The 15894-nt window shown below is 33.5% G+C and overlaps 2 protein-coding genes across 2 annotated transcripts; both read right to left on the reverse strand.

Annotated features, from left to right (window-relative positions):
* Positions 1–262: 262 nt before the first annotated feature.
* Positions 263–1240, reverse strand: LOC126018667 (olfactory receptor 10AG1-like). Its single transcript, XM_049780766.1, has one exon. It carries the CDS (start codon positions 1232–1234, stop codon positions 263–265), a length of 972 nt encoding a protein of 323 aa, XP_049636723.1. The 5' UTR covers positions 1235–1240.
* Positions 1241–12979: 11739 nt separating this feature from the next.
* On the reverse strand, positions 12980–13951 carry LOC126018668 (olfactory receptor 10AG1-like). The gene has a single exon (XM_049780767.1). The coding sequence runs from the start codon at positions 13949–13951 to the stop codon at positions 12980–12982; it is 972 nt and encodes a 323-aa protein (XP_049636724.1).
* Positions 13952–15894: the final 1943 nt, after the last annotated feature.

Consider the following 15894-nt stretch of genomic DNA (forward strand, 5'->3'; position numbering starts at 1 on the left):
GAGACATTAAATATTAAAGATAGATCAAATATATAGGTTATTCTGAGCATAGGAAATAATGGTGATAAAAAGTATCTGAAGTTTGGCCAAATAATACCATGTAAGAGTTCTTTTCAGTTCAATTCCTCCTACCACATATGACCACCTGAGGAGAGTGAGACTCACATTGTAAAAACAAAGTGAAGTTATTTACTTTCAAAAGAGAAAATATTCAGACAGTTCATCTTCTGTACATTAGGAGCTATATTGTTATGCAAACACACTAAGCTATTACTACTGAGCCAAAGCCACTAATTTTAAGGAATAATTTTTTCAATGCTGCAATCACATCCTTGTTCCGAAGGCTGTATATCATAGGGTTAAACATTGGAGTCACTGTGGTGTAGAAAAGAGACAGAAGCTTATCAATGCCTGAAGACTGAGTAGATTTCGGCATAAGGTAGGTGATGGTTGCAGATACAAAAAACAAAAGCACAACCATCAAGTGGGAAGAACAAGTTGAGAAGGCTTTGGCCCGTCCTGTGGCTGTTGGCAACTGCAGAATGGTCCAAATGATTTTGCTGTAAGAAACAAGGATCAGCATAAAAGGAGCTACAACAATGATCAGAGCTGCTACATAAAGAGTTACTTCTTGAAGAAAAGTGTTTCCACAGGCTAGTTTCAGAACAGGGAGGATGTCACAGAAGAAGTGCTTAATTTCTTTAGAATGACAGAAGTTGAGAGAGAAAATCTGACTTGTTTGCCATATCTGCAGTGGGATGCCACCAATCCAGGAGCCAACAGCCAGCTGGACACAAGTCCTGTGGTTCATGACTAGAGGGTAGTGCAGAGGGTTACAAATGGCCACATAGCGGTCATAGGACATCACAGCTAGTAAGAAACATTCTGTGGCTCCCAGGGTAATGAAGCAATACATTTGGAAGGCACATTCTGCCTTAGAAATGCTTCTGTCTTGAGTCCATAGGTCCTTCAGCATCCTGGGGAGAGTGACTGACACATAACAGATTTCCAGTGAAGAGAAATTTGCCAGGAAAAAATACATGGGTTTCTGTAGCACAGGGTCAAATCTGGTTACTATTATTATGAGGCCATTTCCAATTAAGACCATCATGTATATGATTACAAAAAGTCCAAATAATACTCCTTGGAGCTTTGGAAGGTCAGAAAATCCCTGGAAGATAAATTGCACCATCGTGGATATGTTGGCTTTTCCTTTCATCTCTTCATATTTCATATCTAGGAATGAGTAAATCAGAAGTAACAAGTCTTTCTTTTACCATTGTTTTTGATTCTTAAGTATAGTAAAAAGTATGCAAGTGATTATTGCCATTCCCTGCATCTACAAATTATGTGATTCATAGATACTTAAAAAGTATGATTCATAGTGCTTAAAATGTTTGATACTTAAAATGTATGATGCTTTTTATTATTATAAATTTAAAAAGAAAATACTATAAATAGTTCTTTGCAATTTGTAATTATAACTGTTAAAGTTGCAGTATTTTAATAGAAATTTTGCTATTCATTTGAACTTGCAAGAATTTCAGAGAAGGTTAGTTTAATTAAAATCATCATGCTTTTCCTGGTAAATTTGTATTTTCAATTAGATTATATTCCTGGGAACAATTTGTATGTCATTATATAGTTTATAGTCTGGAATAAGTTTAAAAATAATTACTTTGGGGCTGGTGTGACAGTACAGAGGGTTGGGCATTTTCCTTGCCATACTATATGGCCAACTAAGCACTGCTAAGAATAATTCCTGCGCACAGAGCCCAGACTAAACTCTGAGCACTTCCAGGTGTGACTCAAAACAGAAAAAGAAAACTTATTTTCATGTAATGCCTTCAAATATCCACTTATATTCTACATTAAGTATATTTAACCAACTTATTTGTAAAACTAGTAAAAATTAAATATTGCATATAAGTTTGTTTTGATTGCCTCACAGTGTAAGATCTATTATATCAATATATCAATATATCAAGTTGTTCTTGATGTGTAGTACGGGTCAAAGTATCTTAGTGATAATTTTCTATTCACACAGCACTGAATAATAAATCCAGTTGTTTTCAAAAGCAATTCTAAACCCATTAACTCCTCATATAGACTTATACAGATTCAATGCAACACATGAGACATAGTCATAATTAATTTCTGATAATTTTTGTGTTATGCTTATCCTCACTTATTGATTTTTGCCACCCAATATTTTCCTTGAATATGTGTGTGTTTATACACATAAGTATAAATATTTGTCTTAAATTATTTGCAAGTGAGTCATGTGAGTTATTTGTAATTCTAAAAGAGATATAAACACTGGTTCTTACTAAAAATCCACATTTTTGTAAACTTCCTCTTCTCCCTATGTTTAATATAAATTAACACTTCTGCTCTATGTGTATACTCACTTACAAAGTATATATATATTACATAAAGGTTATATAATTTATTAATTATTTCTCTCCAGTCCTTCTCTTTTTGTACATGTTTAATTCATTGTTATAGGTAACATTACTTTTTTCAGTCTGTCATATATTTGTCATATTATTGTGATATATTGATAATTAAAGAACTGAAAATTAATTGACATAATTGTCATATAATTGTGATATATTGACAATTAAAAACTGAAAATCAACAACACTTTGTAGAAGGAGGTAGCAAAGGTAGATTGTATTAAGAATTCTTAGTGTGGGGGCTGGATAGATAGCATGTATGCCTTGCATACAGAATGATGGTGGTTCAAATCCCAGCATCCCATATGGTTCCCCAAGCCTGCCAAGAGCAATTTCTGAATATAGAGCCAGGAGTAACCCCTGAGCAATGCTGAGTGTGACCCAAATGCCAAAATAAAGAATTTTTAGTGTGGACAATATTTGTCTTTCATCAATGCAAAACTTAGTTATCCTGAGATCTTTGTGATTAATGGAAAGATATATAGTATTTTGATGATCTATAGTCTTATAGTTTGTATTAAACTATTGGTAGTTACTAATGGTTCTTAAAATACCCATCTGAATTTTCACTTCTCTCAATTAAAGTGAGTGATTACTAAATATGAAATATAGCTAAGTTTCTAAGAGAGTAGCAAATAATTGAAGGAAAATATATTTTAAAAGATGGAATTTTATTAAGTATACCAAATAAGCTATAGAAAAGGATCTGTTTTTGCTACACTATTAGCACATATAAAATGTTTTAGTTTATAGAATTTAAAGTACAAAAGAATATTTGAACAAAACTAACTTCTAACTAACTAACTAAACTAACTTTAATTTTGTTATATGCATTAGTAAGCTAATGGAAAATTGTCAGCTTTTTACATTCACGTTTAATCAGGTAACTATTAACTTTAAAAACTGACACTGTTTTTATTGTTTTTAATTATTTAATTGTTTTAGTTATTGTCACTGATCATATTCTTTGTGTTAACATGAAGATCAAGTGTGTTACAATCATAATTCACACTTTCAATTTGTTTATAAAGTTCATGTATTATAGTTAATTGGGATCAATTAGATATAATGAAAAGTCAGTCTTAAATTTTTTATCTTCCTATCACCCAATTTTTAGCCAAACATGTATTTACCTCTTAAATAAGAACCAAAAGCAATTAATAAACTTCCTCAAAAAATTTGCTACATGGCCACTGTTTCTTTTCCCCTTTTGGAAACTCTTGGAAATTCTGTTTTATTTAATAAATATTATATTTCAAATATAATGTCAACAAAACTAAAATAATATTTTACAACTTTCAGCAAATGTTTGTTTTGCTGATGTGAAAATATATGTGCTAAATAAATAGTATATGGAATAGTATACAAGAAAAATATTTGCTTACCTGCTTGGGTTGTGTAAATATAATGCTTTCCCATGATAAGTGAATTAAAAGAAATAAAAATGAGAAAATTATTTTGTCATGAAGGAAGATAATTTACTAGATGTGAAAGTTAAAATCTTTTCAATCACATTCTACTGTCATTTAAAAATATTTCTCTTTAAGTAGAAATTGGACTTTACCCTGGGAATCAACTTCTTTTCCCAGGTCACTCCTTAATTAACTGGTTCACTGAGCCAATACAACTACAAGCATCCTAGGTCATAACCTTACTTCAAATGGTCAATTTCTCTATTTTTTTTAAATTATGGTTTGGTAATCATTAAAAATAAAAGCAACAAAATGTAAATAACTCTCATACAATGATAGAAATTTTTAAAACACACAAGTTGTTATTTTTTTGTTTTTTACTGAGAGTTTTATTTTTTTATTGTGGGCAAAGTGAATTACAAATCTTTCAAGGTAATATTTAAGGCACATTCTAATAATGAATGAGGGGCATTCCCACCACCAGTGTTGTCCTCCCTCCACCCCAATTCCCAGCATGCATCCCACTTCCCCTCTTCTACCCCCTGGCTATTATTACTGTTCCCCCCATGTACAACTTGATGTAAATTGGGTATCGTTTCTATTGTAAAAGACACCAGTTTTAACCCTAGAGGAGAGAGGTTTTTTTTCCCATAATTCAAAATAAATGTTTATATATGTCTTATTAATCCATATTCTCTTAGTCTAGTCTTGTATTTTTATACATTAGACAGGTTAGTCTTAGACTTTCACTCTGCAGAAAAGAGGAGAGAGGGAATGGGAGAAAAAGGAAGTCTCCACATTTAGTTCTGTTTTTTTTTTTTTTTTTTTTTTGGTTTTTGGGCCACACCTGGTGACGCTCAGGGGTTACTCCTGTCTATGCACTCAGAAGTCGCTCCTGGCTTGGGGGACCATATGGGAAACCGGGGGATCGAACCACGGTCAGGGGATCGAACCACGGTCCATCCAAGGCTAGCGCAGGCAAGGCAGGCACTTTATCTCTAGCGCCACCGCCCGGCCCCATTTAGTTCTGTTTTATAATAGAAAAATAATGGAACATTTCCAAGTACAATTAGTTTTTTTCAGTGACTATTTTTTATTACTTATGTTTCTTTTGGTTTTTGGTTTTGGGGCCACACCCCGTGACAATCAGGGGTTACTCCTGGCTATGAACTCAAAAATCTCTCCTGGCAGGCTCTAGAGATGCAGAAGATTGAACCCAAGTCCCTCCTGGATCAGCTGTGTGCAAAGCAAATGCCCTAGCACTGTGCTATAGCTTGGGAAACCTTTTTTATTACTTTTTTAAATAATTAAGCACAGTGAATACAAAACTGTTCATGCTTGAGTTTTTTTCATACAATGTATACATTTCTAGCCCCTTGTCCACAGTTTCCCCCACCCTGCTGCTGGCCTACTAGACAGACTTATACTTCTATCTTTCTCTCTCACTCACCACTCTTTATTTTTTTTTTAACATTTTTCTTTGCACTGTTTTAATCTAGGGGTACCACATGTACTTTATTGCCTTTCAGCATCCAATTCTTATCTAGAGTGATCAGTTTCAACTATCATTGTCAGAATGAAGCCTACACTACCTTAAATGTACTCTCTGTGCTTTCCTACCATGGACTTGTCTTCCTGGTCCTCATCTCTATTATCTCTGAATATTATTACTCTACTACCATTAATTTTTCTTATATTCCAAAAATAAATGTGATTATTATATATTTAACCTCTCCCTCTGGCTCATTTAACTTTGCTTAATACTCTCCATATATAATCATGTATAAGCAAATTTTATGCCTTGATATTTCATGACAGCTGCATAGTATTCCATTGAGTAGATGTACTGCTGTTTCTTTAGTCATTCATCTCTATTTGGAAACTTGGACTTGTAGATTTTGGGTATTATATGTACTTCTACAATGAACATAGTAATGCAGGGAACTTCGCTTTTTATTTTTTTATTAAATTTTTATTTTAAGCACCATGATTATAACCATGATTATAGTTGGGAGTTGGGTTTCAGTCACAAACAGAAAACTCCCCTTCACCAGTGCAACATTCCCACCCCCAGAGCCCCCTCCCTCCTTCCCATCCCCTGCCTGTATTCGAGACAGTCATTCTAGTACAGTTATTTTTTTTAAGTTCAGTAAGCTGTGTTTTTTTCTTTCTTAAAGGATAAGTGTTACAAATAATACAGTAGTAAAGGTGTGAAAGTGGCAATTGCCATTGTTTACATAGACCCAGCAAAATATGAGGAAAATGAAAAATAAATTTTTTTGACCTGATTACAAGAAGATATCATCCCAGAAGTTTATTGGCATAAGCCCAGAAGTTTATTCTGGGCTCCAGGCATACCAGTCTGTCCAACCCCTGAGTCATTCTCCATGGTCCCAGTGAAACTTTTTCACACTTTAGCTCAGGGGTCTCAAACTCAATTTAGCTGGGGGCTGCAGGAGGAAAAGTCAGGGTGATCCTTGAATGCAAAGTCAGTAGTAAGCCTTGAACATTGGGGGGTGTGACCCAAAAAACTAAAACAAAACAAAAAAAAAGATTCCTCTAGGGAAGGGCCACAAAATGTTGTACTGAAGGGCCAATTGTGGCCCGTAGGCTGTGAGTTTGAGACCCCTGCTTTAGCTGTTATTGGTGTCAGGTTCCTGTATTTCAAGATTCTAGATTATGTGCATTTCCTTCATTGAAGTCCAGCTGATGTGGAGCATCCTCTAGTTTTACCTCACCATTAGATGCAGAGACCTGCCCTGCTAGCAGGTTGTTGTTAAGTTGTCTGGGGGTTGACAGCACTTTTTAGAGTAAATCAATGCCAGAGCAGTGGTAGGGTCTTCCCTGGTAGACGTTTGCATCTTGGTAATGATATAGAAAATTGTGGTTGTTTCCATAGATGATATCCATTTTTCAGGGGTTTATGCGAATGCCTATTCTTCTGAGGCCTGAGCCAAATCATTATGCCAATGTTCAGGGTATAAGGCCAAACTGCACTACAAACTTTGTGTTCCCATCTCTCTTAGATAAGAACTTGTTTGCATTTATATTATTTTCCCATGTTAATGTGACTCTGCAAAAGAGAAACAATGCCAAAAGTTATTGTTGATGCATCTGGGGGTCGAGGGATCAAGTCCAATACTCAGAGTAACTTACTTCTAACATGAATTCTATACAGAGATACACTTCTACCAGCATTGCTGGTAGATCTCAAAAGGGAAAAATCAAGCAAACAAAAAAAAAAAACAGGAGGCAAAATCGTTTCTATATAAGAGGATATTCAAGAAAGAGTTATAGATATTAAGGGAATACATCTGAGATATACAAAGAAAATACACATGTCCCTTTTATGTTTTAACCCGGGGGTGGGGAGGTTGTTGAACTATGGCTTCCAGCATAATTAAGGATTCAAACTCCTTTCTGAGAGCAGGAAGCTTCAGCAGGCTACAGGAGGGAACAACATGGCTCCATGGTAGGCTTTTTGTCCAGGATTAGGGGAAGATGCAGCCTCTGGCTGCCCTCCACAGCCTTCTCTCTCCTTTCTCGCAGACCCCAGGTTTATCCTGGCCGCCTGCCTAGGATTTCAGCAAGGTGAGTTCTGTCGAGTAGTTTAAAGGGGACCCTAGGCCTCGCCCAGCCCCCATCCTGCACCAGAGGGGTGGATTGGGGGATGGGACTGTGAAATTACCTTCCCACTAATCCCCAATTTCAAACACCTTGGGGACTTTGGAATAAGCTTATTGGGAAAAAACAAAGTACACATAGGCTAAACATTTATTTCAGTCATTTTTATGGATGCTATTGACTGGTTACAGAATGCTAAATAATTATATCCTGATTTTTATTGATTTTGAAATAAACCTTTCCCTTGTAAGGAATCTTGATAAGATATAAAATACATTCTTTAATCTATTATCTTCCATTAACAAATACAAACTACTGAATATCTCTTGTTCAAGGTGTGAATTACATTAAATGAATATTAATAAACACAAATCTAAGGTTTTGGAATTATTTTGTCAATATGTTGTGTATTTTTCAGTATGTTTTATGGAAATGTCCTAATACTAATTTGTCTTTTATTTTTATTCATTAAATGAGGCTCATGACTATTTTGGTGCACAACTTTTCTTTAAGAATACATCATTGAGGGCCCAGAGAGATAGCACAGTGGCATTTGCCTTGCAAGCAGCCGATCCAGGACCAAAGGTGGTTGGTTCAAATCCCAGTGTCCCATATTGTCCTCCGTGCTTTCCAGGAGCTATTTCTGAGCAGACAGCCATAGTAACCCCTGAGCACTGCCGGGTGTGGCCTAAAAACAAAACAAAACAAAAAGAATACATTATTGAATATCAATAAATGAACATGCTATGCAGCTTAGTCTAGTAGAAAAAGTATATCTATTAAAAATAAATTATTCTGGGGCTGGAGAAATAGCACAGAGTTAGGGCATTTGTCTTGCAAGGAGCAGACCCAGAATGGACGGTGGTTCAAATCTCTGCATCCCATATTATAATAATTTTATTAATAATTAGTTGTCACATCTCTAGGGAATTCTAATTAAAAGTGCCACTTTGGGGCCAGAGAGGTGGCATAAGAGGTAGGGTGTTTGCCTTGCTATGTGCTAACCTAGGACCGACTCCCCCCATATGGTCCCCCAAGCACATAGCCAAGAGTAACCCCTGAGAGTCACCAGGTGTGTCCCCAAACAAAAACAAACAAAAAAAGTGCCACTTTGACTTTGTCTGATTTGTTGTATTTTGGTTTTTTTCCTCAAACCTGTGTTTTCTGTCATCTCCATGGAATTCAATACATTAGCTTTTCATGTGAACAGAAAGGATGGACTTTAGCATGAATATTTACCTTATTTAACATGCATCTGTTCCTTACATAGAAAGTAGATAAACATACTATTTTATAACTATGTCTTTTTCTTGAGCCAATAAATAAAGCTATTGCATATAGGCAAAATTTGTAGTGACATGATGTTACCAATTAAGATAAAAATCATATAGTATAAAAACACCTATTTAATAGTCATAATTTTCATATTTCTCTTTATTTTTTTCTGATATTATATGTTGTTTCTAATACCTGTTTTGATACTCTATAAGGCATTGCCTCCTGATCCATAATTTCACTTAAATTATAGACAATACAATTTTCAATGAAAAATGTATGTCCATGCTTTTCAATTTTATTTTTGAGTCACACTTGGTATCAGTCAGGGTTCACACCCACTGGGGGAGTCTGCATGAAGTCTGAATATCTAATCTGGTGAGTTATATGTAAGGCAAGAGCCCTCTTGACAGTAGTCCAATATCTTTAGCTTTTATTATTATAGCAATGAACACTTTTACTTATTGCCTGTCAACCGTTCTGTCACAATTACATTCTAGCCAATACTCATTGCTTGGTTCATGGCTTATTAATTTTTTGTAGTCAAAAATACTAAACTGAGTCATTTCATCCATCTTCTTCTTTCCCTTCTCCCTTCTTCCTTATCAAGAAAAATCACTGGCTCCTCTTAATTATTGATCTTATGCTATATACAGCTGTTGTAATTAGAAAGACCCTCCTCAGTTCTATCCCTAATTCGATTTTAATTTTTAAAATAATAATTTGTAATGAATTAACATTGGTTTATAAGATTTAAATATTTGCACATTTGAAGGTTTTACTTTAATTATACCATGTTCACCATATTCTACCATATACAGAAAGTTAAACTTTCAGTCTACTCTTTCACTAATTTGTTCAAATAAAATAATTTTTCATTTACTCTTTCTTTGTTGTTTTTTGTTTGTTTGTTTTTTGCTTTTTTGCTTTTGGGCCACACCATTTGACGCTCAGGTGCTACTCTTGGCTCTGCATTCAGAAATCGCTCCTGGCAGGCTGAGGGAACAATATGGGAAGCCAGGAATCAAACATAGGTCTACCCCCGGTTGGCCTCGTGCAAGACAAATGCCCTACCACTGTGCTATGATTTGGCTTCTAGGTAATAATGTTATGTGACTTTCATAACATTAGATCACTGTTATGCACTATCACTAATGCATTATATAACATTGAATTTTAGGATAAAAGTAGTTAGATGGCTTATGTATCGAACACTTCGTTTATTATTTTTAAGAGAAAAATAAGTAACTTGTCCTAGTGAAAGAAGAAATAAAACCTTCTGCAACAGTTGAAGTATCATTCAATGAAGTTATAAATAAGAAGTTCTCATGTATTTTTTTTCTTAAAAGCACATTTTTATGATGCCTTATTGAAGTCACTAGTTTAGCAAAACGAATGAGGCACTTGCTTAAGTTATAAACTGAATCTCCAATGTATTTGAAGATGAAAATTTAGAGAATTTGGAGCCTAAGAGATAGCATGGAGGTAAGGCGTTTGCCTTTCAATCAGAAGGATCGTGCTTCAAATCCTGGCATCCCATATGGTTCGCTGAGCCTGCCAGGAGCAATTTCTGAGCGTAGAGCCAGGAGTAACACCTGAGCGCTTCCGGCTGTGACCCAAAAATCAAAAACCAAAAAAAGAAAGAAAGAAAGAAAGAAAGAAAGAAAGAAAGAAAGAAAGAAAGAAAGAAAGAAAGAAAGAAAGAAAGAAAGAGAGAGAGAGAGAGAGAGAGAGAGAGAGAGAGAGAGAAAGAAAGAAAGAAAGAAAGAAAGAAAGAAAGAAAGAAAGAAAGAAAGAAAGAAAGAAAGAAAGAAAGAAAGAAAGAAAGAAAGAAAGAAAGAAAGAAAGAAAGAAAGAAAGAAAGAAAGAAAGAAAGAAAGAAAGAGAAAAGAAAAGAAAATTAAGAAAATTTAGAGAATTAGATGACCTAGAAGGTTAAATACATTATATTTGGTGAAAGTCGTTAAGTACTAGAGAATAATTCCTTTCAAGAGTTCTACATGAAAATCATGGAATAGTGAAGATATTATGTGGAACTCTTAATGAAATATGTCATAAGTTTATTTTCATATAGTTGAACATGATCTATCCCACTAATCGGTGACAGAAATAGTAAAAATCTCCAGAAAATGATCTTGGAAACTGCTGCAAACCCAATAAACAAATTAAGAATATAAAGTTTAAGAAATAAAGGAAGAACATAAAAAATTCCCAATTTGTTTTGCAAAAGAATATTAGGCTAATTCACATGTAATTGTATTATTTCACAATGCTTAATATTAATGATTAAACTTTTGAGTATTATCAAAAGATCAGACATATTCCATAACCTCTGTTGACATAAGAATTTTATGCTCAAATATTTAAGCTTTACTGTTAAGAGTAAAATATGTCTTCTTCATATAGCTAAACTAAACCTGCTCACTAAATGCTTAATGATGTTAATCTAACATGTTTAGACATAAAATGGTGATAATTATTCCATTAAGTATTATGTCTAAAAATGTAAAATGACCCTAAAATCATGCAACTAATATTTAAAAAATATTATAGTGAGCTGGAGATATCATACACTTGGTGAGATACTTGATCCTTGAATTGTACACATATGACCTTGGTTCAAAACCAAGCACTCCTATATGGTCTTCTGAATCCCACCAGAATTGATCCAGGAGAATTAAATAGTAGTATGTTCAAACAAAACAAAACAAACTAAAATGTCAGAAAAAAATCACAATAAAACCCAAAACTAATAAGTAAACCTTCGTAAAGAACTTCTAATTATGTACAAAATGTTATATTTACTTTATAGTTTTGAAGATTTATAACTCTTTTCATGCTAGGTGAATATGCTATAATTATATAATAACCACAGGAGATAAGATCACAGTAAATAGAGTTACTTTACTAATTGAAAATTCAAGAGAATAAGGTGACATTTTCTCAATAATCACAATTATTAACACTGATACCACTGTGTTAAAGTAAGGTACATCTCCTTTTTGATTTCCTTAAAGTAAATCTTAAAAATTTATATCAGGGAATTATTTGGAAAATATTTATAATAACACACAAACAGGATTATATAGTTTTATAAAATTAATATTGATTTTTTAATTTTCTTGACTTGACTTAGCTTTTGCTTTATTCTGTCAATTTGCTTAGTTTGTAAACTATAAACCTCATCTGCATATTGTGTGCTTTCAAGTACACAAAGAACAGAATGAAACTAATGCCCAATTAGTATGTAGTCTAATTTAATCTAATTAGTATGCAATTAAATTTGTATGTAAAGTAATTTAAGTACTTTAAGATGTACTTAGTTGAATTGTTATTCTTTATCAAAAGTCAATGAAAAGATACTAAATGATTACCGCAAGAGAACATAAAAAAGTATGCAAACTCAACTTTTAGAAACGGGTAGAAATTCTGTATTATATCATTTTCATTAGCAAAAGTTATTAAGAGGAAAGTTAATTGAACACAAGATTTACATTTTTTAGATGGATGATAGTCTATAAAGCAAGATAATTGATAATATAATTATGCTCTAAATATTATTTTATTATTTTCATTGTTGTGGGCTTCAGACCTGCATTGCTTAGGGTACTCAAAAAAGAATCCAGAGCTTTGAGCATACATAGCATTTACTTCTGTCATGTGTTTATTCTCTACTCAAATATGAATTAAGCCCCATATTTGCATAAGTGAATATCTTATATTTTGCATAAATATATAGTAGTGCTATATACATTTATCCATTACTGCAGTGAATCATAGACTGCAATATCTGCTAAAGAACTAAAAACATCAAAATGTAAATAAAAATTTAAGAAATAATAGATATCAATCCGTCAAACCAAAAATAACAGACTAAATTCGTTTTTAGTTTGTAGGGGAATCTGAGAATGACATTAAATTTTATTCATCAACCAAGATTATTGGGGGAGACATTGAACATTAAAGATAGATCAAATATATAGGATATACTGAGCATAGGAAATAATAGTGATAAAAAGTATCTGAAGTTTGGCCAAATAATACCATGTAAGAGCTCTTTTCAGTTCAATTCCTCCTACCACATATGACCTCCTGAGCAGAGTGAGACTCACATTGTAAAAACAAAGTGAAGTTATTTACTTTCAAAAGAGAAAATGTTCAGGTATTTTATCTTCTGTACATTAGGAGCTATATTATTATGCAAACACACTAAGCTATTACTACTGAGCCAAAGCCACTAATTTTAAGGAATAATTTTTTCGATGCTGCAATCACATCCTTGTTCCGAAGGCTGTATATCATAGGGTTCAACATTGGAGTCACTGTGGTGTAGAAAAGAGACAGAAGCTTATCAATGCCTGAAGACTGAGTAGATTTCGGAGTAAGGTAAATGATGGTTGCAGATACAAAAAATAAAAGCACAACCATCAAGTGGGAAGCACAGGTTGAGAAGGCTTTGGCCCGTCCTGTGGCTGTTGGCAACTGCAGAATGGTCCAAATGATTTTGCTGTAAGAAACAAGGATCAGCATAAAAGGAGCTACAACAATGATCACAGCTGCTATATAAAGAGTTACCTCTTGAAGAAAAGTGTTTCCACAGGCTAGTTTCAGAACAGGGAGGATGTCACAGCAGAAGTGCTTAATTTCTTTAGAATGACAGAAGTTGAGAGAGAAAATCTGACTTGTTTGCCATATCTGCAGTGGGATGCCACCAGTCCAGGAGCCAACAACCAGCTGGACACAAGTCCTGTGGTTCATAACTAGAGGGTAGTGCAGAGGTTTACATATGGCCACGTAGCGGTCATAGGACATCACAGTTAGTAAGAAACATTCTGTGGCTCCCAGGGATATAGAGCAATACATTTGGAAGGCACATTCTGCCTTAGAAATGCTTCTGTCTTGAGTCCATAGGTCCTTCAGCATCCTGGGGAGAGTGACTGACACATAACAGATTTCCAGTGAAGAGAAATTTGCCAGGAAAAAATACATGGGTTTCTGTAGCGCAGGGTCAAATCTGGTTACTATTATTATGAGACCATTTCCAATTAAGACCATCATGTATATGATTACAAAAAGTCCAAATAATACTCCTTGGAGCTTTGGAAGGTCAGAAAATCCCTGGAAGATAAATTGCACCATCGTGGATATGTTGGCTTTTCCTTTCATGTCTTCATATTTCATATCTAGGATTGAATAAATTAGAAGTAAAAATGCTTTCCTTTTCCAATTTTTTTTAGTTCTTAAGTATAGTAGAAAATATGCAAGTGATTATTTTCATTCCCTGCATATACACATTATATGATTCATGGATACTTAAAAAGTATGATTCATAGTGCTTAAAAATGTTTGATACTTAAAATGTATGATGCTTTTTGCTATTGTAAATCCAAAGAGAAAACACTATAAATAATTCTTTGCAATTTGTAATTATAACTGTTGAAGTTGCAGTATTTTAATAAACATTTTGTTATTTATTTGAATTTGCAAGCATTTTAGGAAAAGTTAGTTTAATTGTAACATCATCATTATTTACTTTGTAAATTTGTAAATTTAATTAGATTATATTTCTGGGAAGAATTTGTATGTCATTAAATAGTTTATAGTGTGGAATAAAGTAAAAAGTAATTACTTTTGGCTGGAGTGATAGTACAGAAGGATGGGCATACCATATGGTCAACTATGCACTGCCAAAAATAATTACTGAGCATAGCATAGAGCCCAGACTAACCTCTGACCACTTCCAGATGTGACTAAAAACAAAACAATAAAAATTCTTTCTTTTCTTTTTTCTTTTTTTTTTTTTTTTTTGGTTTTTGGGTCACACCTGGCCACATTCAGGGGAAAAATTATTTTCATGTAATCTTTTAAAGCATCCTTTTATATTTAAAATTGAGTATAATTATCCAAATTAATCATAAAATAAGGAAAATCTAAATATTGCATATAAATTCATTTTACTACCTCACAGTGTAAGATCTATTATTTCAATAGTAATAAATTTGTACTTGATGTGTAGTATGTGGGATTTTCTATTCACATAGCACTGAATAGTAAATATAGTTATTTGTTTTCAAAAGCAATTCTAAACACATTAACTCCTCATATAGACTTACCAGATTCAATGCAACGAGTGAGACATCGTCATCATTAATTTCTGATGATTTTTGAGTTAAACTTATCCTCATTTATCGATTTCTTTCTATCCAATGTTTTATTTGATATGTGCATTTATGCATTTAAGTATAAAAATCTGTCTTTAATTAATTGCAAGTGAGTCATGTGAGTTGATTATTTGTAATTCTAAAATATATATAATACTGGTTCTTACTAAAAATTCACAGTTTTGCAAACTTCCTCTTCTCCATATGCTTAATATAAATTAACTCTTCTTCTCTATGTATATACACACATATAAAGGACATCTATATTATATAAAGGTTATATAATTTAAAATTATTTTCCTCCTCTATTTCTCTCCTGTCCTATTTTGTGCTTGTCAATTAATTGTTACAGGTAGCATATTACTTTTTTCAGTCTGTACTATATAACTCATATTGACAATTAAAGAATTGAAAATCAACAACTCTCGGTGAAAGAAGCTAACGGAGGTAGATTATTTTAAGAATATTCAGTGTAGATGATATTTTTCTTTCATCAATAAAATGTCAATAAATAATGTCAAGTGTGATAACACCAATGCAAAATTTTGTTATCCTGAGATCTTTGTGATTAATGGACATATATAAAGTATTTTGAGTATCTATAGTCTTATAGTGTATATTAAACTATAGATAGTTACTAATGGTTCTTAAAATATGCATCTGAATTTTCACTTCTCCCAATTAAAGTGAGTGATGACTAAATGTGAAAGATAGCTAAGTTTATGAGAGTGGCAAATAGCGGAAGGAAGGAAGGAAGGAAGGAAGGAAGGAAGGAAGGAAGGAAGGAAGGAAGGAAGGAAGGAAGGAAGGAAGGAAGGAAGGAAGGAAGGAAGGAAGGAAGGAAGGAAGGAAGGAAGGAAGGAAGGAAGGAAGGAAGGAAGGAAGGAAATATATTTTAAAAGATGAAATATCTGGGGCCAGAGAGATAGCATGGAGGTTGTTTGCCTTGCATACGAAAGGACA

Source organism: Suncus etruscus, chromosome 9 (genome assembly GCF_024139225.1).
Source record: "Suncus etruscus isolate mSunEtr1 chromosome 9, mSunEtr1.pri.cur, whole genome shotgun sequence".
Lineage (NCBI taxonomy): Eukaryota > Metazoa > Chordata > Mammalia > Eulipotyphla > Soricidae > Suncus > Suncus etruscus.

Excerpts from the sequence above, each read along its gene's own strand:
- LOC126018667 (XM_049780766.1), bottom strand. The coding sequence starts at position 1,234 with ATGAAATATGAAGAGATGAAAGGAAAAGCCAACATATCCACGATGGTG.
- LOC126018668 (XM_049780767.1), bottom strand. The coding sequence starts at position 13,951 with ATGAAATATGAAGACATGAAAGGAAAAGCCAACATATCCACGATGGTG.